We start from the raw sequence: 26,045 nt of genomic DNA, 5'->3' as shown, positions 1-26,045 counted from the left end.
TATATTTTTATTTTAAATTTTTTACTTTTAAATATTTTTATTTTTATATTTTTATTTTTATAATTTTTATATTTTTATCTTATATTTTTATTTTTATTTTTTATAATTTTTAATATTTTTATTTTAAATATTTTTATTTTTATATTTTTATTTTTTATATTTTTATATTTTTATTTTTATATTTTTATTTTATATATATTTTGTATTACTTTTTAATATTTTTATTTTTATATTTTTATTTTTATATTTTTTATTTTTATTTTTATTTTTTATAATTTTTAATAATTTTATTTTATTTTTTCTTTTATATTTTTATTTTTATATTTTTATATTTCTATTTTTTATATTTTTATGTTTACTGTTTGTATTTATTTTTACATTTAATTTTTATATTTATTTTTAAATATTTATTATTTTATATTTATTCTTTTATATTTTTTATTTTTATATTTTCACATCTAAGTCTTTTACTTCATGATATTACCCACCTCTAATTAAGCTATACCCTTAGTGCTGTTACTGAATTTTGGGCGTGTTCTCTATGGCTTAGGTTAAACGCGGTGCTCCCCTGGGGCTGGAGCTGTCAGCACACACAATTCACAGTTCTCAGTCTCGGTGGCTCCGGGGCCAGGGGGAGCTGGCCCTGGGCTGGCCCTTCCAGGCTCTGGAAATAAGAAATAAAACCCAATTTCCCTGCAAGAACTGCTGCTGCTGGGAGAGCCTTCCTTGAGCTCGCAGTGCTGCTGCCCTGAGCCCCGGAGCCCAGCTGGGCTTGCCTTGTTTCACTTTCAGCTTCCTCTGCCTGGGCTGTGAGAACGGGCCAGAAGTGAGCTGGAAGTGAGGAATTGCTGCCTGGCAGGGAGCATCAGGAGCAGAAGTGAGGCTGGGGGTTGTGTGCCTGAAAGGTGCTCTCAGTTCTGCTCCGTGCCTCTGTGGTGCAAGAATGAAAACAGGTGGGTTAGGAAGGCAGGTGTGTGAGAAATGGTTTTGTGCAAAGGCCTTTTAGGTATTAAAAATATTAAAAATATTAGGTAGATTAAAGGTATTAAGTAAAAGGTATTAAAGGTATTTTAAATAGGAAAAATTTTTCTTCCTCTCCTTTTTTATTTTTATTTTTTTACCTTTATTTTTTCTACAATCGAATAAACCACTTAAGGAAATGGATTCAAAGCTGTTGATGGCCAACACTGGTTATTCAAAGAGGAATGTCACTGGTTTGAGGTGGTTTGGTGAAATTTGGGGCTGTTCCTGCATGTTCTGACCTTTCAAGGTGTGTGAGAAATGGAAATGGTTTTATGCAAAGGCCATTTAGGTATTAAAAGGATTAAAAATATTAGGTATATTAAAGGTATTAAATAAAAGGTATTAAAGGCATTTTAAATAGGAAACAATTTTCTTCCTCTCCTTTTTTATTTTTATTTTTTTTACCTTTATTCTTTCTATAACTGAATAAACCACCCAAGGAAGTGGATTCAATAACTGATCCAACATCAGTTATTCAAAGAGGAATGTCACTGGTTTGAGGTGGTTTGGTGAAATTTTGGACTATTCCTGCATATTCTGACCTTTTGAGGTGTGTGAGAAATGGAAAAGGAAATGGTTTTATGCAAAGGCCATTTAGGTATTAAAAAGATTAAAAATATTAGGTATATTAAAGGTATTAAATAAAAGGTATTAAAGGTATTTTAAATAGGAAAAATTTTTCTTCCTCTCCTTTTTTATTTTTATTTTTTTACCTTTATTTTTTCTGTAACTGAATAAACCACCCAAGGAAGTGGATTCAATAACTGATCCAACATCAGTTATTCAAAGAGAAATGTCACTGTTTTCAGATGGTTTGGTGAAATTTGGGGCTGTTCCTGCATGTTCTGACCTTTTGAGGTGTGTGAGAAATGAATTTCCTCGACTCTTTTTCCTCAGGCAGTGGCTCCAACCCTTTCCAGCATCTGGAGAAGAGTGCTGTGCTTCAGGAGGTAGGAATAACCCCAGGGTAATGCTGTGGAATTGATAAGATTTCCTTCAGGAGGTAGGAATAACCCCAGGGTAATGCTGTGGAATTGATAATATTTCCTTCAGGAGGTAGGAACAACCCCAGGGTAATGCTGTGGAATTGATAAGATTTCCTTCAGGAGGTAGGAATAACCCCAGGGTAATGCTGTGGAATTGATAATATTTCCTTCAGGAGGTAGGAATAACCCCAGGGTAATGCTGTGGAATTGATAAGATTTCCTTCAGGAAGCAGTGCAGAGCAGTTGTGGGGAAGTGTGGATGGTAAATTCATAGAGTTAATGGAAAACCACAGAAAGTGTCAATAAATTAATTTTATCTACAGTTAATTTAGGGTAATTAGGTGACACGTGGCTTCTGCCTTCCATATGGACATGTGGCATCTCGGGGGGCTCTTCCTGAACAGAAAATGTTTTATTTTGAGGCATTTCTGCCAGTTCCAGATGGCAAATTGAGCTGTTTGTGCTTTGTTCAGATTGCTGCACACTGAAGATGCAAGAACACATTCTCTGAGACTCCTGTTTAATACAAATAAAAATTACAAGCTGCTCTGCTGGAAGCAGATTAATTTCATTTTGAACACATTCTCTGAGACTCCTGTTTAATACAAATAAAAATTGCAAGCTGCTCTGCTGGAAGCAGATTCTTTAATTTTGAACACATTTTTTGAGATTTCTATTTAATACAAATAAAAATTACACCTGCTCTGCTGGAAGCAGATTCTTTAATTTTGGACACATTCTTTGAGACTCATATTTAATACAAATAAAAATTAGAAGCTGCTCTGCTGGAACCAGATTCATTTAATTTTGAACACATTTTTTGAGATTCTTGTTTAATACAAATAAAAATTAGAAGCTGCTCTGCTGGAACCAGATTAATTTAATTTTGAACACATTTTTTGAGATTCCTGTTTAATAGAAATAAAAATTAGAAGTTGCTCTGATGGAAACAGATTCATTTCATTTTGAACACATTTTTTGAGATTCCTATTTAATAGAAATAAAAATTACAAGCTGCTCTGCTGGAAGCAGATTAATTTCATTTTGAACACATTCTCTGAGACTCCTATTTAATACAAATAAAAATTACAAACTGATCTGCTGGAAGCAGATTCTTTAATTTTGAACACATTTTTGGAGACTCATATTTAATACAAATAAAGATTACAAGCTGTTCTGCTGGAATCAGATTCATTTCATTTTGAACACATTTTTTGAGATTCCTATTTAAATAAAAATCAGAAGCTGCTCTGCTGGAAGCAGATTCTTTAATTTTGAACACATTTTTTGAGACTCCTATTTAATACAAATAAAAATTAGAAGCTGCTCTGTTGGAACCAGATTAATTTCATTTTGATGTTGAAAGAGAAATAATTCTTTGGATCAGTTCAAGCAGAATTTCTGTTTCATTTGCAGGCAAGGCTCTTCAATGAGACCCCAATAAACCCACGAAGATGCCTCCACATCCTTACCAAGATCCTGTACCTGCTGAACCAGGTAACTGCTGGGATTCCTCTCCATCCAGAATGAATTTTAATAATATTTTAGTGGGAAATATTATATCTTTTTAGCGGGAAAGATGTTTTCCACAGGGGAAAAAACTCCTTGGGAAAATGGAGGGCGTTTAGGGTGGGGAGAATTGTGGATTTCCTGGGAAGGAAAGGATGGTTCCTTGCAGGGGAAAGTCTCCAAGGAAAGGTTCCTGGTGTGTGGGAGGTGATTGGAAGAGGAGCTGGGTAATTAATGCTTTTCCTCTGCTGATTGCAGGGCGAGCACTTCGGAACCACGGAGGCCACGGAAGCTTTCTTTGCCATGACCAGACTGTTCCAGTCCCACGATGTAAGCACCTGTGGGTTGCCTCTCCCTGCCTCTGCCCGGCCTGGCAGGGGCTGCCCAGCCCTCAGGATTTGGGCTGTGGGAGGCAGGCAGTGCACAGGAGCAGCTCTGCAGGCAGCTCCTGCCTTGGCAGCGAGGGGCTGCGTCACATGTGGGGGTTCTGGGGGTTGGCTTGGGGTGGAGCTGGCTCTGAGTTAATTACTGCTCTAAAAGTGGGGTGATGACAAAGCCTGAGTTTACAAATCATCCTGCTCTGGTTGTTGCTTCCCTGTTGGGAAGGATGGAAGTTTGACAAGAGTCTCACAGATGTGGATGCTTAGCAGAAAGATTTTTGAATGTAGGATCTGAGGAAGGAATAGAGATGGAAGCAAGTTTTGATATAGAAGGAAAGAATTGCTGAGCCAGTCTTAGTGGATAACCAAAGAAACAAATGGTATGTTAGTTAGAAGGGGGTTTTTATGACTCAGAACAAAGGATAAACCCACCTCAAACAAGAAGATGTTGTTACCAAGCAGAAAGATAGCACAGGCAAACAAGTCAGCAAATGTTGCAAGCAGAAAAAAGGTCTCAGAATTTTCCACTGCAAGAAAACTGAAAAAACAACTTCTAGCTTAAACTGTAATGTACTAACATTTAGTGACTGGAGAATAGTGACATGAATATGGTAATTGTATGAGTTATGCTAGGCTATAGATAAAGTTAAGGTATGGATTGGTGTTGGGAAGGATGGAAGTTTGACAAGAGTCTCACAGATATGTATGCTTAGCAGAAAGATTTTTGAATGTAGAAGCTGAGGAAGGAATAGAGATGGAAGCAAGTTTTGATATAGAAGGAAAGAATTGCTGAGCCAGTCTTAGTGGATAACCAAAGAAACAAATGGTATGTGAGTTAGAAGGGGGTTTTTATGACTCAGAACAAAGGATAAACCCACCTCAAACAAGAAGATGTTGTTACCAAGCAGAAAGATAGCACAGGCAAACAAGTCAGCAAATGTTGCAAGTAGAGAAAAGGTCTCAGAATTTTCCACTGCAAGAAAACTGAAAAACACCTTCTAGCTTAAACTGTAATGTACTAACCTTTAGTGATTGGAGAATACTAACATGAATATGGTAATTGTATGAGTTATGCTAGGCTATAGATAAAAGTTAAGGTATGGATTGGTGTTGGGAAGGATGGAAGTTTGACAAGAGTCTCACAGATATGGATGCTTAGCAGAAAGATTTTTGAAGGTAGAAGCTGAGGAAGGAATAGAGATGGAAGCAAGTTTTGATATAGAAGGAAAGAATTGCTGAGCCAGTCTTAGTGGATAACCAAGGAGGCAAATCGTATGTGAGTTAGAAGGGGGTTTTTATGACTCAGAACAAAGGATAAACCCACCTCAAACAAGAAGATGTTGTTACCAAGCAGAAGGATAGCACAGGCAAACAAGTCAGCAAATGTTGCAAGTAGAAAAAAGGTCTCAGAATTTTCCACTGCAAGAAAACTGAAAAACACCTTCTAGCTTAAACTGTAATGTACTAACCTTTAGTGACTGGAGAATACTAACATGAATGTGGTAATTGTATAGTTATGATAGGCTATAGTTAAAATTAAGGTATAGATTAGTTCTACTGTATTAAGAAAAGCAGAGAAAAGTATATAGTGCATTTGTAACCTAAACTAAGGTCTCCAGGCCTGCCTGCAGCTGCAGCTGACAGCTCTAGGCTCAGGCTGTGTCTCCCACGACCCTGGACTGCTCTAACATCTTGCATGGAATAAACTGTGTTTTGGAAGAGCTGCCTGGAGCCCGCATCTCTCATTTAGGCTCTTACACTTCCCCTTGCAAATCACCATCTGCTTAATTGCAAATAGAATTCTAAAATTGCCTGCAAATTTAAGAACGTGGCTCAGCCTCGATCTCATTGAGGCAAGGGCTGAGAACACCCTAAAAATCATGGAATGGTTTGGGAATTGAGTTTGGGATTTCAGTTTGGGCTCAGCAGAGTGTCAGGTCCTTCTGTGATCTCCTCTGCAGTGTGTTTCATGTGATGGGGCTCATTAATTTAAATTAAAAAGGGTTTGCTCATTAGAGATTTGTCCAAGGAAGGTGTAGCTGCTCCAAGATGTAATAAAATTGTTGGAAGTTTGTTTCTCATATCCACATTTAAAAAGTGAAGGATTTTTTAAAATATGGAGTTAATTGTTGTCAGAGACTTAATGTCAACACACTCCACATGTGTTTCTATTTTTTTAATTTTTATTTTACAATAACAAAGTTATTTTCAAAGCTTTTAACTGATGATTGTGAGGCTTCTGAGTAGAGATGTGCTGCATCACTTCTTTGATAATTATAATGAATTTTTTTATCACTTCTTATCATTTTACAAAATATTCATGTCTTGCTCTTCTGATTTGTTTGATGTCAGGGAGTTTGGCTCTTTTCCAGGGGTCAGATGTAGTTCTACACTTTTAACTTTGAATTGAAAGCAATGTGTTTTGTTTAAAAGCTCATTTTTATTTCGAAAAATGAGCTTTTAAAAATGAACATTTATCTTTCTAAAAGATAAATGTTCACTTATCTCTTAAAACTTCTAATTACCATGGAATTTAATCTTTTTCTTCACGTTTCCACAGCAAACCCTCAGAAGAATGTGTTACCTCACAATCAAAGAGATGGCCAATATCTCTGAGGATGTCATCATTGTCACCAGCAGGTGGGACAGCCTCCAGAGCTGGGAAAGGAGTTTTGTCCCCTCTGGAAAAGGGGCTGCAGCTCCCTGGCTGAGCTCGAGCTGCTGCAGTGTTGGGGTTTTGTAAGGATGCAGCAGTTCAGTGATACACACTCTGTGCCACCCTCTGAAATGTTATTTTGTTCCCACTCTGTGGCAGAATTCAGTTTATCAAATGGTTGTTACTTTGTTTTCCTGTGGTTTAGCATGTTGTGCTTTTTTCTTTTGTTATTCTTGTTTTGTCAGAGCTTGGCTGTGACTTTGAGCAATTAAAGAAAAGCAGAGCAAAGCCCACTTCATTCTGAACTGAACTCTTAATTTTTTAAGAGTGACCTCTTAATTTTTTTAACTACAAAAATAGACATTGCAGCTATTGCAAGAGCAGAAATTGCATGTTGTTGGATTGCTGAACAGCTTTAGAAATGTATAAAATAAACCAAACTGAACTTTGCTCACTATTTCTAAATCTAAATTCCATGTGGAACAAGCAGCAGCACCAAGAAAGAGAATGAGCTAAACAAAGCAGTTCAAGGGACTGTGCAGCTCTGTATCTCCCCAGATTTTAATTGATAAATCTCAAATGAAGCTGATTATGCAGAGGTTGTTCCTCAGCAGAGCTGGAGCAGCTGAGTGAGGTGGGTGTCAGCTGGGAGGTGGGGATGCTGAGGAAGTGCTAACAGGATGTTTGGTGCTTGCAGCCTGACCAAAGACATGACAGGAAAGGAGGATGTCTATCGAGGCCCGGCCATCCGAGCCCTGTGCAGGATCACTGATGTGAGTACACCTGGGGCCCTGGGGGAGAGGTGATGAGTGCCTCTGACATCCCACAGCTGCCCTCTTGCAGCGTGCAGTGCTGGAGCTGCTGCTTTGTGGAGGGCTGCTCAGTGCCCTGTGCCATTTCCAGGAGCTCTGTGCCACTGCAGCACTGGCAATGTGCAGCTGGAGGATTTGAGAGCTCCAGTTTCTATCTGAGATTGCTCTGCTTGCTGTCCTGTGCCATTTCCAAGAGAAATGTGCGGCTAGAGGACTGGAATGTGCAGCTGGAAGATTTGGAAGTTCCAGTTTCCATCTGAGATTGCTGCACTCAATGCCCTGTGCCATTTCCAGAAGCTCTGTGGGGCTAGAGCACTGGAATGTGCAGCTGGAAGGTTTGGGAGCTCCAGTTTCTATCTGAGATTGCTCTGCTTGCTGTCCTGTGCCATTTCCAGAAGCTCTGTGGGGCTAGAGCACTGGAATGTGCAGCTGGAAGATTTGGGAGCTCCAGTTTTTATCTGAGATTGGTCTGCTTGCTGTCCTGTGCCATTTCCAAGAGAAATGTGCGGCTAGAGGACTGGAATGTGCAGCTGGAAGATTTGGAAGCTCCAGTTTCTATCTGAGATTGGTTTGTTTGATGCCCAGTGCAATTTCCAGGAGCTCTATGACACCGGAGCGCTGGCAATGTGCAGCTGGAAGATTTGGAAGTTCCAGTTTCCATCTGAGATTGCTGCACTCAATGCCCTGTGCCATTTCCAGGAGCTCTGTGCCACTGCAGTGCTGGCAATGTGCAGCTGGAAGGTTTGGGAGCTCCAGTTTCCATCTGAGAGTGCTGCACTCAATGCCCTGTGCCATTTCCAGGAGCTCTGTGGGGCTAGAGCACTGGAATGTGCAGCTGGAATGTTTGGGAGCTCCAGTTTTTATCTGGGATTGCTCCACTCAATGCCCTGTGCCATTTCCAGGAGCTCTGTGACACTGCAGCGTTGGCAATGTGCAGCTGGAAGGTTTGGGAGCTCCAGTTTCTATCTGAGATTGGTCTGCTTGATGCCCAGTGCCATTTCCAGGAGCTCTGGGGCTGGAGCACTGGGAATGTGCAGCTGGAAGGTTTGGGAGCTCCAGTTTCTGCTCTAGGGTTGCTCCACTCAATGCCCTGTGCCATTTCCAAGAGAAATGTGGGGCTAGAGCAGTGGGAATGTGCAGCTGGAATGTTTGGGAGCTCTAGTTTCCATCTGAGAGTGCTGCACTCAATGCCCTGTGCCATTTCCAGGAGCTTTGTGGGGTTGGAGCCCCAGGAATGTGCAGCTGGAAGGTTTGGGAGCTCCAGTTTCTATCTGAGATTGGTCTGCTTGCTGTCCTGTGCCATTTCCAGGAGCAGTGTGGGGCTAGAGGACTGGAATGTGCAGCTGGAAGATTTGGAAGTTCCAGTTTCCATCTGAGATTGCTGCACTCAATGCCCTTGGCCATTTCCAGGAGCTTTGTGGGGCTAGAGCACTGGGAATGTGCAGCTGGAAGATTTGGGAGCTCCAGTTTCTATCTGAGATTGGTCTGCTTGATGCCCAGTGCCATTTCCAGGAGCTCTGCAGCACTGGGAATGTGCAGCTGGAAGATTTGGGAGCTCCAGTTTCTGATCTGGGGTTGCTCCACTCAATGCCCTGTGCCATTTCCAGCAGCTCTGTGCCACTGGAGCACTGGGAATGTGCAGCTGGAAGGTTTGGGAACTCCAGCTTTTATCTGGGATTGCTCTGCTCAATGCCCTGTGCCATTTCCAAGAGAAATGTGGGTCTGGGGCCCTGGGAATGCAGCTGGAATGTTTGGGATCTCCAGTTTCTGACCTGGGATTGCTCTGCTGGTGACTTTGTCACTGACCCTTCAGGACCAGCCAGCTCAACCCACATCTACCTTGCAGAATCACCTCAAGATTTTTGCTGAGGTCCTTTCAATGTGGATTTTTGCCTTCTGCTGCTTTTGTGCTCCTCCTCAGAGCATCCCCACTTCCCTTTTCCCTGTTTTCCCCTGCCAGGGCACCATGCTCCAAGCCATTGAGAGGTACATGAAGCAGGCCATTGTGGACAAAGTCCCTGGTGTGTCCAGCTCTGCTCTGGTGTCTTCCTTGGTAAGCAAAAGCAGAAGATTTTTGTAAATCTGATGTTTTGTCAGGCTGGGAAGCTGAGTCTGCTGTGTCTGTTTTGCTTTTTGCTCTGAGATGTTTCTTCATCTCACTGGAAATAAGAAAAAAACAGAGTTTCCTTTCCTCCAATTCCTTTCTTAACATTTGAATACATCAATCATAATAATTTCTAGTGCAGCCTAGTGCCAAATGCTCAGATTTCTGCAGTGTAAAACATGAATTTATCTGGGGAGGGGCCATGAAATCACCTGCTGAAGCTGCAGTTCAGGATTATTGCTGCAAATGGAGGGCAAGATGAAGGAATCCACTCTGATTTCCTCCTCCTTTTTGAGGAGAAAAGGCTGGGAAAGATTTAATGAGTAATTATTTTTATTAATGGAAGTGGAGCAGAGTAATTTAAGACTGAGATGGAGGGAAATTTGCAGTTTTTAGGGGTGTGGGATAAAGAGTGGCTGTGAAACTGCTGTGAGCTTGTCTCCAATCTCAATTTTTTTTTGCAGCACATGATGAAGATCAGCTATGACGTGGTCAAAAGGTGGATCAATGAAGCTCAGGAAGCAGCTTCCAGTGACAACATCATGGTACAGGTGTGTTTGAGGTGGCTGTCCCTAAAAATGCTGGGGGGTTTTAGTGGCATTGTGGGAGTTCTTAAGAAAACTTAAAAAAAAATCTTCTTTTTCTTTAGTCTTTTAAAAGCAAGGATTGTGATTTTTGGGAAACAACTTGACAGTTTCAAACAATTAATTAATTTTTTTCCATGAGAGTGTTAATTAAGAGCTGGCTCTGGAGTTCTCTTCCCTTTTTCCTGCTAAATTTTTCAGAGCTGGAATGCTGCTGCCTGTCCCACAGTGGTTCTTGCAGAAGGGATTTGAATGTGAGTGCTCAAAAAGTGAGAAATTATCTCACTGCCTCCCAGTGAGCATCTCTGGGACTTCAGAAAATTTACCAGATGCAAAAGATGAACCCAAATATCAGCAAGATCTCCACAAGAGCAAAATTTTTGCACAGATGTTCCAGACATCTGTGGAAATGGAATTATTCTGTGTGTTCAGAATATGGAATTATTCTGTCTGTTCTTGATCCATGATCAGAAAAATTCTGTAAAATCAGCTTTGTTCTTGCCCACTTAGCAGCTTCATTAAGCCTTGCAGTAAATCAGTTGTATGGGATGAAAAAAATTCCCCAAATAACTTGGCAAGGAACTAGAAATGTCCCTTTGTGCTTCCATCAAAAAGACCTCAAGGATTTTTGTGAGGTCAGCTGTCTTTTCAAGGCCTTGGCATATCCTGGATGTGGAGTTCATTACAAATGCAGGAATTACATGCAAAGCTGAAACCTTTGAAGTTATGAGATTTAATGGGGAAAAAAAAAAGGAAATGAATTAACTTTGTGGCTCTTTGGATCTTCAGGAATAGTTGAGAGTGGACAGAAAGGGCAAGGAAACGTTGCAGATCTTTGCAACTTGTCAGGAAGCTCAGCTCAGTTGAGGTTAGAAGGTATTTCTGCCAGGAAAGGGCAATAATTCCCCCAGTTTTGATGTTTTGATGTGGATTTTCCAGCTGTACTCAGTGCCTGCCCCTCTGTTTCCCCTCCCATAGTATCATGCTTTGGGGCTGCTCTATCACCTTAGGAAAAACGACCGCCTGGCTGTCTCCAAGATGCTGAACAAATTCACCAAATCTGGCCTGAAATCCCAGTTTGCCTACTGCATGCTGATCAGGATTGCCAGCAAACTCCTCAGGGAATCTGAAGAGGGGTAAGTGAATCACAGAAATTAATTAAGGTTTGGAAACAGCCGTGGTTTTTTAGTGTTTGTGGAAATGTCCACAGGGACTGAACTGCAGTCCTGGGATAATGCAGGGACTAAATCTTAGAGGGGTTTTCCAGCCTAAAATCCTGGGATTGTTGTGTTTGTAGCCATGAAAAACTTAGACTTGATCTTAAATGGGGTTTTCCATCCTAAAATCCTGGGATTGTTGTGTTTGTAGCTGTGAAAGTCTTGGATTCAAAGGGTTTTTCCAGCCTAAAATACCCTGGGATTGTTGTGTTTGTAACCATGAAGGTCTTAGACTTCATCTTAAAGGGGTTTTCCAGCCTAAAATCCTGGGATTTGTTGTGTTTGTAGCCATGAAAAACTTAGACTTGATCTTAAATGGGTTTTTCCATCCTAAAGTCCTGGGATTGTTGTGTTTGTAGCCGTGAAAAACTTAGACTTGATCTTAAATGGGTTTTTCCAGCCTAAAATCCTGGGATTGTTGTGTTTGTAGCCATGAAAAACTTAGACTTGATCTTAAATGGGTTTTTCCATCCTAAAATCCCGGGATTGTTGTGTTTGTAGCCATGAAAAACTTAGACTTGATCTTAAATGGGGTTTTCCATCCTAAAATCCTGGGATTGTTGTGTTTGTAGCCGTGAAAAACTTAGACTTGATCTGAAATGGGTTTTTCCAGCCTAAAATCCTGGGATTGTTGTGTTTGTAGCCGTGAAAGTCTTGGATTCAAAGGGTTTTTCCAGCCTAAAATACCCTGGGATTGTTGTGTTTGTAACCATGAAGGTCTTAGACTTCATCTTAAAGGGGTTTTCCAGCCTAAAATCCTGGGATTTGTTATGTTTGTAGCCATGAAAAACTTAGACTTGATCTTAAATGGGTTTTTCCATCCTAAAATCCTGGGATTGTTGTGTTTGTAGCCGTGAAAAACTTAGACTTGATCTTAAATGGGTTTTTCCAGCCTAAAATCCTGGGATTGTTGTGTTTGTAGCCATGAAAAACTTAGACTTGATCTTAAATGGGTTTTTCCATCCTAAAATCCTGGGATTGTTGTGTTTGTAGCCATGAAAAACTTAGACTTGATCTTAAATGGGGTTTTCCATCCTAAAATCCTGGGATTGTTGTGTTTGTAGCCGTGAAAGTCTTGGATTCAAAGGGTTTTTCCAGCCTAAAATACCCTGGGATTGTTGTGTTTGTAACCATGAAGGTCTTAGACTTCATCTTAAAGGGGTTTTCCAGCCTAAAATCCTGGGATTGTTGTTTGTAGCCATGAAAGTCTTGGATTCAAAGGGTTTTTCCAGCCTACAAAATCCTGGGATTGTTGTGTTTGTAGCCATGAAAGCCTTGGACTTGATCTTAAGGGGTTTTTCCATCCTAAAAGGTCCTGGGATTGTTGTTTGTGGCCATAAAAGTCTTGGACTTGATCTTAAAGGGACTTTCCCATCCTAAAATCCTGGGATTGTTGTGTTTGTAGCCATAAAGGCTTGTACTCATATTAAAGGGATTTTTCCAACCTACAGGATCCTGGGATTGTTGTGTTTGTGGCCATGAAACTCTTGGACTCCATCTTAAATGGGTTTTTCCAGCCTAAATCCCTGGGATTGTTTGTAGCCATAAAAGTCTTTGGACTTGATCTTAAAGGGATTTTTCCTAAAACCCTGGGATTGTTGTTTGTAGCCACAAAAGTCTTGGATTCAAAGGGTTTTTCCAACATAAAATATCCTGGGATTGTTGTGTTTGTAGCCATGAAAGCCTTGGACTTGATCTTAAGGGGTTTTTCCATCCTAAAAGGTCCTGGGATTGTTGTTTGTAGCCATGAAAGTCTTTGGACTTGATCTTAAAGGGACTTTCCCATCCTAAATCCCTGGGATTGTTGTTTGTAGCCATGAAAGTCTTGGACTCCATCTTAAAGGGATTTTTCCATCCTAAATCCCTGGGATTGTTGTTTGTAGCCATGAAAGTCTTGGACTCCATCTTAAAGGGATTTTCCCATCCTAAATCCCTGGAATTGTTGTGTTTGTAGCCATGAAAGACTTTGGACTTGATCTTAAAGGGATTTTCCCATCCTAAATCCCTGGGATTGTTGTTTGTAGCCATGAAAGTCTTTGGACTTGATCTGGAATGGGTTTTCCCATCCTAAATCCCTGGGATTGTTGTTTGTAGCCATGAAAGTCTTTGGACTTGATCTTAAAGGGATTTTTCCATCCTAAATCCCTGGGATTGTTGTTTGTAGCCATGAAAGTCTTTGACTTGATCTTAAAGGGATTTTTCCATCCCAAATCCCTGGGATTGTTGTTTGTAGCCATGAAAGTCTTTGGACTTGATCTTAAAGGGATTTTCCCATCCTAAATCCCTGGGATTGTTGTTTGTAGCCATGAAAGTCTTTGGACTTGATCTGGAATGGGTTTTCCCATCCTAAATCCCTGGGATTGTTGTTTGTAGCCATGAAAGTCTTGGACTCCATCTTAAAGGGATTTTCCCATCCTAAATCCCTGGAATTGTTGTGTTTGTAGCCATGAAAGACTTTGGACTTGATCTTAAAGGGATTTTCCCATCCTAAATCCCTGGGATTGTTGTTTGTAGCCATGAAAGTCTTTGGACTTGATCTGGAATGGGTTTTCCCATCCTAAATCCCTGGGATTGTTGTTTGTAGCCATGAAAGTCTTTGGACTTGATCTTAAAGGGATTTTTCCATCCTAAATCCCTGGGATTGTTGTTTGTAGCCATGAAAGTCTTTGACTTGATCTTAAAGGGATTTTTCCATCCCAAATCCCTGGGATTGTTGTTTGTAGCCATGAAAGTCTTTGGACTTGATCTTAAAGGGATTTTCCCATCCTAAATCCCTGGGATTGTTGTTTGTAGCCATGAAAGTCTTTGGACTTGATCTGGAATGGGTTTTCCCATCCTAAATCCCTGGGATTGTTGTTTGTAGCCATGAAAGTCTTGGACTCCATCTTAAAGGGATTTTCCCATCCTAAATCCGTGGGATTGTTGTTTGTAGCCGTGAAAGTCTTGGACTCCATCTTAAAGGGATTTTCCCATCCTAAATCCGTGGGATTGTTGTTTGTAGCCGTGAAAGTCTTTGACTTGATCTTAAAGGGATTTTTCCATCCTAAATCCCTGGGATTGTTGTTTGTAGCCATGAAAGTCTTGGACTCCATCTTAAAGGGATTTTTCCATCCTAAATCCCTGGGATTGTTGTTTGTAGCCATGAAAGTCTTGGACTCCATCTTAAAGGGATTTTCCCATCCTAAATCCCTGGAATTGTTGTGTTTGTAGCCATGAAAGACTTTGGACTTGATCTTAAAGGGATTTTCCCATCCTAAATCCCTGGGATTGTTGTTTGTAGCCATGAAAGTCTTTGGACTTGATCTGGAATGGGTTTTCCCATCCTAAATCCCTGGGATTGTTGTTTGTAGCCATGAAAGTCTTTGGACTTGATCTTAAAGGGATTTTTCCATCCTAAATCCCTGGGATTGTTGTTTGTAGCCATGAAAGTCTTTGACTTGATCTTAAAGGGATTTTTCCATCCCAAATCCCTGGGATTGTTGTTTGTAGCCATGAAAGTCTTTGGACTTGATCTTAAAGGGATTTTTCCATCCCAAATCCCTGGAATTGTTGTGTTTGTAGCCATGAAAGTCTTTGGACTTGATCTTAAAGGGATTTTTCCATCCCAAATCCCTGGGATTGTTGTTTGTAGCCATGAAAGTCTTTGGACTTGATCTTAAAGGGATTTTCCCATCCTAAATCCCTGGAATTGTTGTGTTTGTAGCCATGAAAGCCTTGGACTCCATCTTAAAGGGGTTTTTCCATCCCAAATCCCTGGAATTGTTGTGTTTGTAGCCATGAAAGCCCCCTGTTTGACTTCATCGAGAGCTGCCTGAGGAACAAGCACGAGATGGTGATTTATGAGGCTGCCTCTGCCATCATCCACCTGCCAAACTGCACTGCCAGGGAGCTGGCACCTGCTGTGTCAGGTTGGTCACAGCCCTCTGTACCCTGAAACAGCTGAAATAAAGAAATCCAGGGAAAATCCAGCAGGATTATAACTCCCAAACCCTGATTTTCTGGTAATTCGGGTTTAAAGTCCTTTAATCCCAAATTCAAGGGTTTTTGGATGAGATCCCTTTTCCATCCAGAGGTTTAGTTAAATGGCATTAGAGGTAGCAGGGGGTGATGCTTGTCTTAATCCAGCTGCAGGAATTTGGGATGGGAGGGAATCATGGAATGGTTTGGGTTGGAAGGGACCTTAAAGATCACCCAGTGCCATGGCAGGGACACCTTCCACTGTCCCAGTGTGCCCCAAGCCTTGTCCAGCCTGGCCTTGGCCATTTCCAGGGATGGAACACCCACAGATTCTTTGGGAAATCTCTCCTCCAGCTGGAATTTAGACCTGGAATTTATAGACAACTGTGCCACCCCCTGGTTTTGGCAGTGGGATAAAAACCAGGAATTTATTTCTATCCTGTGTGATAAATTATGCATGGAGCTGCATGAATATTTAGCAGTGTGTACTTGGGGATATATGAGACTTTCTGCTCCATTCCCTTTCTTTGAAAGAGGCCATATCTTTGTTTTTTGGTTGTTTTGTTCTGTTTTCTTCCCCAGTGTTGCAGCTTTTCTGCAGTTCTCCCAAACCCGTCCTGCGCTACGCGGCCGTGAGGACCCTCAATAAAGTGAGTGCTTCAAAACCTCCAAAAAAATCTTCATTCTCTGAGAGCAGAGCCAGCCAGCCGTGCCTAATGATGTGTGTGTCACCTCAAGCAGAGCAGCTGCCCTTGGGATGACTTTATTTGGAATTATTCCATGCTGGAGAATTTGCTTTCCATGCCAGATCTCCTGGTGGGACAGAAATCTTCCCTGCATTCAGGCTGTGTTTGCTCTTTTTGGGACCACGGGGATAATCTGTGAGCTTTCAGCTGGAATCCTGGATATTTTATATTACAAAATCCACTTGAAGGAGATATTCTGATTTCAGAGCTGCACAACACAACAGCAAAAATTTGAGACTCAAACCCACCCATTTAAAACACTGCAACCAAAACCCCCTGAGCTCTGCTTGCATCCAGTGCTTTCAACTACAAGATGCTACATCCCCCACCTAATTCTGGACTTGCATTCCTTGCAGGTGGCCATGAAACACCCATCTGCAGTCACTGCCTGCAACCTGGACCTGGAGAACCTGATCACAGACTCCAACAGGAGCATCGCCACGCTGGCCATCACCACGCTGCTCAAGACCGGCAGCGAGAGCAGCGTGGACAGGCTCATGAAGCAGATCTCCTCCTTCGTGTCAGAAATCTCAGATGAGTTTAAGGTGTGCCACTGGAGGCCTCTGCTCTTTCCAGCTGCAGGTTTTGCTCCCATTCTTGTTTTTTTTTTTGAAGCTTTTCCTGTTTGTCAGTGCTTCGGTGGTTTGGTCCGGCAGGGCAAAATTTAGAATTTTCTTTCCAGTTTAATTATCTTTGTGTGCCTTCCTCCCACCACTCCAAGAAAAGAAAAATATAATTTGGTGGATTCCTGACTCCTGTGCAATATCCTGCAAATCTTGTACTTCCTTCTGGTTGTTTTAGAGAGGAGGAAGGATTTTAAGTGAGTTTTATATCACACCAGTCTTGATGCATAGTTAGGAAACTGTAAATTATGAATTTCTACCTAAAGATTTGTAGTGACTAAACTGGTAGGAAATTGGTGCATAGTTTTGAAACTGTGTTAATTTAATTTTTAAGATTTGTAGTGACTAAACTGGTAAGAAATTGGTGCATAGTTTTGAAACTGTGTTAATTTAATTTTTAGGATTTGTAGTGACTAAACTGGTAAGAAATTGGTGCATAGTTTTGAAACTGTGTTAATTATGAATTTCTACCTAATTTTTAAGATTTGTAGTTGACTAAACTGGTAAGAAATTGGTGCACAGTTTTGAAAGTGTGTTAATTACAAATTTCTACCTAATTTTTAAGATTTGTAGTTGACTAAACTGGTAAGAAATTAGTGCATAGTTTTGAAACTGTGTTAATTACAAATTTCTACCTAATTTTTTAGATTTGTAGTGACTAAACTGGTAAGAAATTGGTGCATAGTTTTGAAACGGTGTTAATTTAATTTTTAGGATTTGTAGTGACTAAACTGGTAAGAAATTGGTACATAGTTAGGAAACTGTGTTAATTACAAATTTCTACCTAATTTTTAAATTTGTAGTGACTAAGCTGGTAAGAAATTGGTTCAGGATGGTTCAGTTGCTCCTTTTACATCATGAAGAGCACAGCTCTGCAAAATCAGTCTGCTTCAAGTGGTCTTAAGTCCTTGTTTTTATGAGAAAAATAAGTTTGAAATTGCAAAGAGTTTTAATGACAGGACATGAGAAGTTAAAATTGGATAAGGAAGGAAGGAAGGACTTTGAGCAAACACATTCCATCCTAAATTTCATTTTTTTAGCAGAGCCAGGCCTTGCACACCCTGGCACAAAGCTATTCCACGCTGACCCTGACAATCCATCACCTGATTTTTATCCTTGTACATGGATTTAGTCACTCCAGGTGACCAGCTGAGATAAAATCCTGTGTTTTCCCTGGGAAATGAGCACATGACCCACGCGTGTCCTTGTGTGTCTCCTGCAGGTCGTGGTCGTGCAGGCCATCAGTGCCCTGTGCCAGAAGTACCCTCGGAAGCACAGCGTGATGATGACCTTCCTCTCCAACATGCTCAGGGATGATGTACGTGTCACACTTGCTCTGGGGAGGGGTTTTGGGCACATTTGGACCTGCCTGCTGATGGGAAGGGTCTCTTATCTCAGTGGGGGCACGGGAGATGGGGCTGAGAGATGGCAGCTCCTGGTGGGTCAGACCTGTGAGAAATGCTCGGGAATTGGGGATGCCTTGGAGTGGCTACCTAGAGCAGAGGGGTTGAGAGAGTCAGGTGGGGATTTATTGAAGGCCTTCAATGGGTACACCTGGTGCCTTGAGAGGCTGCCTAGAGCAGATGCTGGGCAGAGTTAAAGGAATAAAATAAGGATTTATTGAAGGCCTTCAATGGGTACAGCTGGTGCCTTGAGAGGCTGCCTAGAGCAGAGGGATTGAGAGAGTCAAGTGGGGATTTATTGAAGGCCTTCAAAGGATACACCTGGTGCCTTGAGAGGCTGCCTAGAGCAGAGGGATTGAGAGAGTAAAGTGGGGATTTATTGAAGGCCTTCAATGGGTACAGCTGGTGCCTTGAGAGGCTGCCTAGAGCAGAGCCTGGACAGAGTTAAAGGAATAAAATAGGGATTTAATAAAGGCCTTCAAAGGATGCACCTGGTGCCTTGAGAGGCTGCCTAGAACAGAGGGATTAAGAGAGTAAAGTGTGTATTTATTGAAGGCCTTCAGCAGATACACCTGGTGCCTTGAGAGGCTGTCTAGAACAGAGCCTGGACAGAGTTAAAGCAATAAAGTTGGGATTTATTAAAGGCCTTCAGCAGCTTAGAACAGACAAATTAAGAGAGTAAAGTGTGTATTTATTGAAGGACTTCAACAGGCACACCTGGTGCCTTGAGAGGCTGCCTAGAACAGAGTCTGGGCAGTTTTAAAAGAATAAAATAGGGATTTATTAAAGGCCTTCAACAGGCATACCTGGTGCCTTGAGAAGCTGCCTAGAACAGAGGCTGGGCAGAGTTAAAGCAATAAAATAAGGATTTATTGAAGGCCTTCAAAGGATGCACCTTGGGCAGTGCAAGAACCCAGCCAGGGTACACCCAGGATGGACTCCTGGTCATGAGTTTTTGCACTTTTATAAGTTTTGGCTCATTTCCATATTGGGTTCATTGTCCAATTACAACTCCAGGTTATGCAGTCCATCCTCCCAGATTGCTCTCCCAAATTTGCTGTTGTTTGCATTTTTGGGCCTGAAACTGCCCAAAAACCAAGGGGCTGGAAAAGGATTGCTCTAACTGAGCTGTGAGGAGAACTTGCTGACACTTTATATGAAGTTCAGAATTACACACTAATGCAGTGCAGAATCTGGAAAATATGAAATACAAAACTTAAGGCATCCCTCCTTGGGCAGTCAGAAGCCTCCAAAGGGCTGCACCCAGGATGGATGATGGTCATGAATTTTTCAGACAATTATAAGTTTGGCCCATTTACATATCAGGGGTTAATCTTCCAATTACAGCTTCAGGTAATGAAGTCATATTCCCTCATTTGCAATAAAAGTCACTTTTATTTGTACTTTTTGGAGCCTGAGGCTGTGGGGTGTCCTTGAGTTTGAGGCCTTGAGGGATTGTTTTGTCTGACCAAAATGTGAGGACAGTAACTAACACTGTATATGGAGTTCAGAGTTATACCCCTAAAGCAGTACAGGATTTGAAAAATACAAAAGCTGAGGACACTCATAGGGCTGGGAATGTCCTGTGAGGTCATCCAGTTCACTTTTCCCCCCAATTTGTACAAATGATTATTTTCTCCATGGGAAGCACTCAGTGGAGCATGAGGGAGCTGAGCATGGCTCCAACCCAAGCCTCACTGTCCCCGATTTCCCTTTGCCAGGGTGGCTTTGAGTACAAGAGAGCCATTGTGGATTGCATCATCAGCATCATCGAGGAGAACCCCGAGAGCAAGGAGGCAGGGCTGGCTCACCTGTGCGAGTTCATCGAGGACTGCGAGCACACCGTGCTGGCCACCAAGATCCTGCACCTGCTGGGCAAGGAGGGGCCCAGGACCCCCTGCCCCTCCAAGTACATCCGCTTCATCTTCAACAGGGTGGTGCTGGAGAACGAGGCTGTGAGGGCTGGTGAGTGCAGCTCCAGCCCTGCACTTCTGCCTCCTTGCCTTTGCCTCAGCCTGGAAATCAAATTCCAGATAATTGGAGTAAGGTGTATTAGTGTAAGGCAAATTTGGGAGAAATTCCAAAGGGGTTTCTCTAGAAAGCAGATTCAAGCAGCCCCAAACAGTACTGGCCACCAAGATCCTGCACCTGCTGGCCAAGGAGGGCCCCATGGCCTCAGGGTGGTGCTGGAGAATGTGAGGGCTGTGAGAATTCCAGGCCTGCACTTCTGGCTCCTTGCCTTTTCCTCAATCTGGAAATGAAATTCCAGATAATTGGAGCAAGGTGTCTTTGTTTAGGGTAAATTTGGGAGAAAACCTTCAAGGGGTTTCTCTAGAAAGCAGATTCAAGCGGTCCCACACCGTGCTGGCCACCAAGATCCTGCACCTGCTGGCCAAGGAGGGGCCCAGGACCCCCTGCCCCTCCAAGTACATCCGCTTCATCTTCAACAGGGTGGTGCTGGAGAACGAGGCTGTGAGGGCTGGTGAGTGCAGCTCCAGCCCTGCACTTCTGCCTCCTTGCCTTTGCCTCAGCCTGGAAATCAAATTTGAGAAGTTTAGGAAGGTGGTGTCCTGGTTTAGGGCAAATTTGGGAGCAAACCTCCAAAGGGGTTTCTCTAGAAAGCAGATTGAAGTGGTCCCACATTGTACTGACCACAAAGATCCTGCACCTGCTGGCCAAGGAGGACCCCAGGGTGGTGCTGGAGAATGTGAGGGCTGTGAGAATTCCAGGCCTGCAATTCTGACTCCTGGCCTTTTCCTCAGAATGGAAATGAAATTTGAGATAATTTTAGTAAGGTGTCTTGGTTTAGGGTAAATTTGGGAGAAACTCCATAAGGGGTTTCTCTAGAAAGCAGATTCAAGCAGCCCCACACAGCACTGGCCACCAAGATCCTGCACCTGCTGGCCAAGGAGGGCCCCATGGCCTCAGGGTGGTGCTGGAGAATGAGGGCTGTGAGAATTCCAGGCCTGCACTTCTGGCTCCTTGCCTTTTCCTCAATCTGGAAATGAAATTCCAGATAGTTTTAGTAAGGTGTCTTGGTTTAGGGTAAATTTGGGAGAAACTCCAAAGTGGTTTCTCTAGAAAGCAGATTCAAGTGGTCCCACACCGTGCTGGCCACCAAGATCCTGCACCTGCTGGCCAAGGAGGGGCCCAGGGTGGTGCTGGAGAATGAGGCTGTGAGGGCTGTGAGAATTCCAGGCCTGCAATTCTGACTCCTGGCCTTTGCCTCAGCCTGGAAATGAAATTTGAGATAATTTTAGCAAGATGCCTTGTTTTAGGGTAAATCTGGGAGAAAGCCTCCCAAGGGGTTTCTCAAAAACCCCTTTGAGAGAGGGGAACGAGGCTGTGAGGGCTGGTGAGGGCAGCTCCAGGCCTGCACTTCTGCCTCCTTGTCTTTTTGATAGAATCCAAAATACAAAGAACTCTCAGAACTTTGGGTCTGTAAGCCAGACCTTAGAATTAAACACAAGATTTGATCTGAGACCATAGAATAAACTTCCAAACTTAAGTACTAGAAGTGAGAATGTGGATTTATAGTTTAGAGCAGAGACATGTTAAACTAAGTGAAGTTTAGAGTTCTAAAGTTTAAGATACAGAAAAAATAAAAGTAGTTACAGAGATAAAGAGTTTAGAATGCTGTACTGTTTGTGTGTCAACGTAATTAACTAAGAAAGCTTATACTATAACCTAAATCTATAAAACACTTAAAGATTAAGTTAAAAACATAAATATTCTTATTAACAGTGTTTTATTAGTTAATAAATCCTTTAAAATTCTTATAGCTAGGAATCTTGTAGCCTTCTAAACCATACTGTAACAATGTAAATCAAATTCACCCTTCCTACCTATGTAAAAATTTTTTTAAAACCCACGTTATCAAAAACAACTCAAAAATCCCATCTCAAAATCCTTCCAAGGTAAATTATCACACCTTTTTCTCAACTTGGAAATGAAATTTGAGGTAATTGTGGTAAGGAGGTGTCCTGGTTTAGGGTAAATTTGGGAGAAAACCTTCAAGGGTGTTTCAGATTCAAGCAGCCTCTCCCCAGATGATTTTCAGAGCTGCTCTTGATCACAGAACCATTTCCCTGAGGAAATGCAGGAATAGCTGAGTGTCCATATCACTGAGAGGTTTATGGTGTGGAGGTGAAGAGCTGTATAAATTGAAAATTCAGAACTTTTAAATGAGTTAGGCTCCTCTGACAGCTCCCTGTTGTCTCTGCAGCTGCCGTCAGCGCCTTGGCGAAGTTTGGGGCACAGAATGAGAACCTGCTGCCCAGCATCCTGGTGCTGCTGCAGAGGTGAGTGGGCTGCCTGGGCCTGGGGTGGCACTGGTGGCACTGCCAGCCAGGTCACAGCAGGCTGGCACTGCCAGCTGGGCACTGGGAAACGCCTCTGCCACCTCGCCTGCCTGGCTGGAGGGGCAGAGCGCTGCTGGAGGAAGGGAGCTGGAGGGCAGGATCCCGTGGAAGTGAAGGTGGGATGAGCCATGTGAGGGTGATTTGGTGTGAGGACATTGCTCAGGGGGTAATAAATCACAGAGTCATTAACTGCTTTGGGTTAGGAGAGCTTAAAACTCATCCAGTGCCACCCCTGCCGTGGCAGGGCTCCTTCCACTGTGCCAGGCTGCTCCAGCCCCTTCCAGCCTGGCCTTGGATCTTTTCCTGGGGCTCCAGGCCCCTTCCAGCCTGGCCTTGGATCCTTTCCTGGGGCTCCAGGCCCCATCCAGCCTGGCCTTGGATCCTTTCCTGGGGCTCCAGGCCCCTTCCAGCCTGGCCTTGGATCCTTTCCTGAGGCTCCAGGCCCCTTCCAGCCTGGCCTTGGATCTTTTCCTGGAGCTCCAGGCCCCTTCCAGCCTGGCCTTGGATCCTTTCCTGGGGCTCCAGGCCCCTTCCAGCCTGGCCTTGGATCTTTTCCTGGGGCTCCAAGCCCCTCCAGCCTGGCCTTGGATCTTTTCCTGGGGCTCCAGGCCCCTTCCAGCCTGGCCTTGGATCTTTTCCTGGGGCTCCAGGCCCCTTCCAGCCTGGCCTTGGATCCTTTCCTGGGGCTCCAGGCCCCATCCAGCCTGGCCTTGGATCTTTTCCTGGAGCTCCAGGCCCCTTCCAGCCTGGCCTTGGATCCTTTCCTGGGGCTCCAGGCCCCTTCCGCCTGGCCTTGGATCCTTTCCTGGGGCTCCAGGCCCCTTCCAGCCTGGCCTTGGATCCTTTCCTGGGGCTCCAGGCCCCTTCCAGCCTGGCCTTGGATCCTTTCCTGGGGCTCCAGGCCCCTTCCAGCCTGGCCTTGGATCTTTTCCTGGGGCTCCAAGCCCCTTCCAGCCTGGCCTTGGATCTTTTCCTGGGGCTCCAGGCCCCTTCCAGCCTGGCCTTGGATCCTTTCCTGGGGCTCCAGGCCCCTTCCAGCCTGGCCTTGGATCTTTTCCTGGGGCTCCAGGCCCCATCCAGCCTGGCCTTGGATCCTTTCCTGGGGCTCCAAGCCCTTTCCAGCCTGGCCTTGGATCTTTTCCTGGGATCCAGGGGTAGCCACAGCTGCCAAGGCCTCCCCATCCTCACAGACAGGAATTTCTTGCTCACCTAAATCTCTTTTAGTTTTGAATTTCTTGCTCACCTAAATCTCTTTTAGTTTTGAATTTCTTGCTCACCTAAATCTATTTCAGTTTTGAATTTCTTGCTCACCTAAATCTCTTAGTTTTGATTTTTTTGCTCAACCTAAATCTCTTTTAGTTTTGAATTTCTTGCTCACCTGAATCTCTTTTAGCTTTGAATTTCTTGCTCACCTAAATCCCTTTTAGTTTTGAATTTTTTGCTCACCTAAATCTCTTTCGTTTTTAATTTTTTGATCAACCTAAATCTCTTTCAGTTTTGAATTTTTTGCTCAACCTATATCTCTTTTAGTTTTGAATCTCTTGCTCAACCTATATCTCTTGTAGCTTTGAATTTCTTGCTCACCTAAATCTATTTCAGTTTTGAATTTTTTGCTCAAACTAAATCTTAGTTTTGAATTTCTTGCTCACCTAAATCTCTTTTAGTTTTGAATTTCTTGCTCACCTGAATCTCTTTTAGCTTTGAATTTCTTGCTCATCTAAATCCCTTTTAGTTTTGAATTTTTTGCTCACCTAAATCTCTTTCGTTTTTAATTTTTTGATCAACCTAAATCTCTTTCAGTTTTGAATTTTTTGCTCAACCTATATCTCTTTTAATTATGAATTTCTTGCTCACCTAAATCTCTTTCAGTTTTGAATTTCTTGCTCAACCTAAATCTTAGTTTTGAATTTTTTGCTCTGCCTAAATCTCTTTTAATTTTTAATTTCTTGCTTACCTAAATCTCTTTTAGTTTTGAATTTTTTGCTCTACCTAAATCTCTTGTAGTTTGAAATTCCCCCTTGTCCTGTCAATATGTGCCCATATAAAAAGTCACCCTCTCCCTTCAGAGCTTTTCTGCACGTGAGCATTTCTAACACCCCTTGAAGCAAGAAAATTCCTGTCCAGGTCACTGAGAAATAACATTTGTGTTTCCACAGTTGCTGTTCCCATGTCACAGGCTCATGTTTCTCCTTAAGACACGTGGTGTTCATGCTTTAATTGAAATTAAACCAGCCCCTGCGTTGTACAAACCCATGTTGGGTTTGAGAATCCCTGGAGGGAGCTCTGGCTGTCGCTGCAGTGTCAGAGTTTTGTCAGTGCCACTTTCAGCTCGGCTCCCTGGTGTCCCTGGCTGGCTGACCTTGTCCCCTTGTCCCCAAACAGGTGCATGATGGACAGCGACGACGAAGTCAGGGACAGGGCCACCTTCTACCTGAACGTCCTGCAGCAGAGACAGCTGGCCCTCAACGCTGCCTACATTTTTAATGGTCAGTGGCAGAAAGAGACCTCTCTGAGCTCTTCATTCACTTTTTTCTGTCTTTAGCACCTCCCTGCCAAGTGTTTGTGGTGAGAATGGAAGGTTTAGCAATCTAAACCAGGGATGCAGGGGCAGCCACAGCTGCTCTGGGAATCCTAAATAATCTAAATCTGGGAAATGGAGCCAGGAGTGTGACCTGGGCTTTCATTTCCTGATTTTGGCTGCATCTTTTCCAATCCAAAACAAGGGTGAGGGGTGGTTATAAAAACACTTTATGTATTTTTAGCACCTCCCTGCCAAGTGTTTGTGGTGAGAATGGAAGGTTTAGCAATCTAAACCAGGGATTCAGGGGCAGCCACAGCTGCTCTGGGAATCCTAAATAATCTAAATCTGGGAAATGGAGCCAGGAGTGTGACCTGGGCTTTCATTTCCTGATTTTGGCTCCATCTTTTCCAATCCTAAACAAGGATGAGGGGTGGTTATAAAAACATTTGATGTCTGTGATTGAAACTTCACGTGAGCAGAGGGTTTAATTAATCCTTGCAAAATTCTTGGGAGTGAACTGTTTAGACTTGGCAACTTTGTGTCATCTTCAGAGCAGCTTTTTTTTCTGATTTTTTTGGTGTGTTTCCTGTGGATCAGCAGTGCCTGGGGCAGTCCCAGCTGCCAAAACCAAATTGTTGTGCCTTTCTCGTGTGCAGGGCTGACAGTGTCTGTGCCTGGCATGGAGAAGGCCCTGCACCAGTACACGCTGGAGCCCTCAGAGAAGCCCTTTGACATGAGAACTGTTCCCCTGGCCACAGCCCCCATCTTTGAGCAGAAAGCAGGTAACTCCCCCAGGGATGGCAAGGGCTGAAGCAGGGCTGGGGATCTCATTAGCAGGGACTAATCTGGGCCTCATCAGCATTTATTGGCTCACAGCCTTTGGGGAAGGCCCTTCCAGGAGCTCTCAGTCACTTCTCTGGCTTTATTCCATGTCCTTGTATAATTCTTGAGCATCTTCACTCAGCACAACCAACTTTGGGATTCTTTTATTTCTGCTCTTTCCTTCTTTTTTTTTTTCTTTTTTTTTCTGGCTTTTCAGGGCTAAGGTTTGGTTTGTTCCTCTATTTCTTTTCTACTTTCAATCCAGTACTTCCACATTAAAAAAAAATTAAAAATTCAGTGTGTGAGAGGAGCCAGGCTGGCAGTGGTTTGCAGCAGAATGT

The 26,045-nt window shown here is 42.9% G+C and overlaps 1 protein-coding gene across 1 annotated transcript in view; it reads left to right on the top strand.

Annotated features, from left to right (window-relative positions):
* COPG2 (COPI coat complex subunit gamma 2) overlaps positions 1-26,045 on the top strand; it is a 35,324-nt gene that overhangs the window by 2,952 nt on the left and 6,327 nt on the right. Inside the window, exons 2-17 of the mRNA XM_064421643.1 lie at positions 1,921-1,973; positions 3,426-3,506; positions 3,777-3,848; positions 6,459-6,538; positions 7,252-7,327; positions 9,327-9,419; positions 9,935-10,021; positions 11,033-11,190; positions 15,046-15,179; positions 15,811-15,878; positions 16,331-16,519; positions 17,820-17,915; positions 19,722-19,965; positions 22,226-22,301; positions 24,744-24,847; positions 25,539-25,664. Coding sequence (XP_064277713.1) covers positions 1,921-1,973; positions 3,426-3,506; positions 3,777-3,848; positions 6,459-6,538; positions 7,252-7,327; positions 9,327-9,419; positions 9,935-10,021; positions 11,033-11,190; positions 15,046-15,179; positions 15,811-15,878; positions 16,331-16,519; positions 17,820-17,915; positions 19,722-19,965; positions 22,226-22,301; positions 24,744-24,847; positions 25,539-25,664 — 1,737 coding nt within the window. The remainder of the gene's footprint in view (positions 1-1,920; positions 1,974-3,425; positions 3,507-3,776; positions 3,849-6,458; positions 6,539-7,251; positions 7,328-9,326; positions 9,420-9,934; positions 10,022-11,032; positions 11,191-15,045; positions 15,180-15,810; positions 15,879-16,330; positions 16,520-17,819; positions 17,916-19,721; positions 19,966-22,225; positions 22,302-24,743; positions 24,848-25,538; positions 25,665-26,045) is intronic.

This window comes from Passer domesticus, chromosome 5 (genome assembly GCF_036417665.1).
Source record: "Passer domesticus isolate bPasDom1 chromosome 5, bPasDom1.hap1, whole genome shotgun sequence".
In the NCBI taxonomy this organism is placed as follows: Eukaryota; Metazoa; Chordata; class Aves; order Passeriformes; family Passeridae; genus Passer; species Passer domesticus.
The sequence above is the reverse complement of the archived record's forward strand: the minus strand, read 5'-3'. Positions and strand labels throughout refer to the sequence as shown.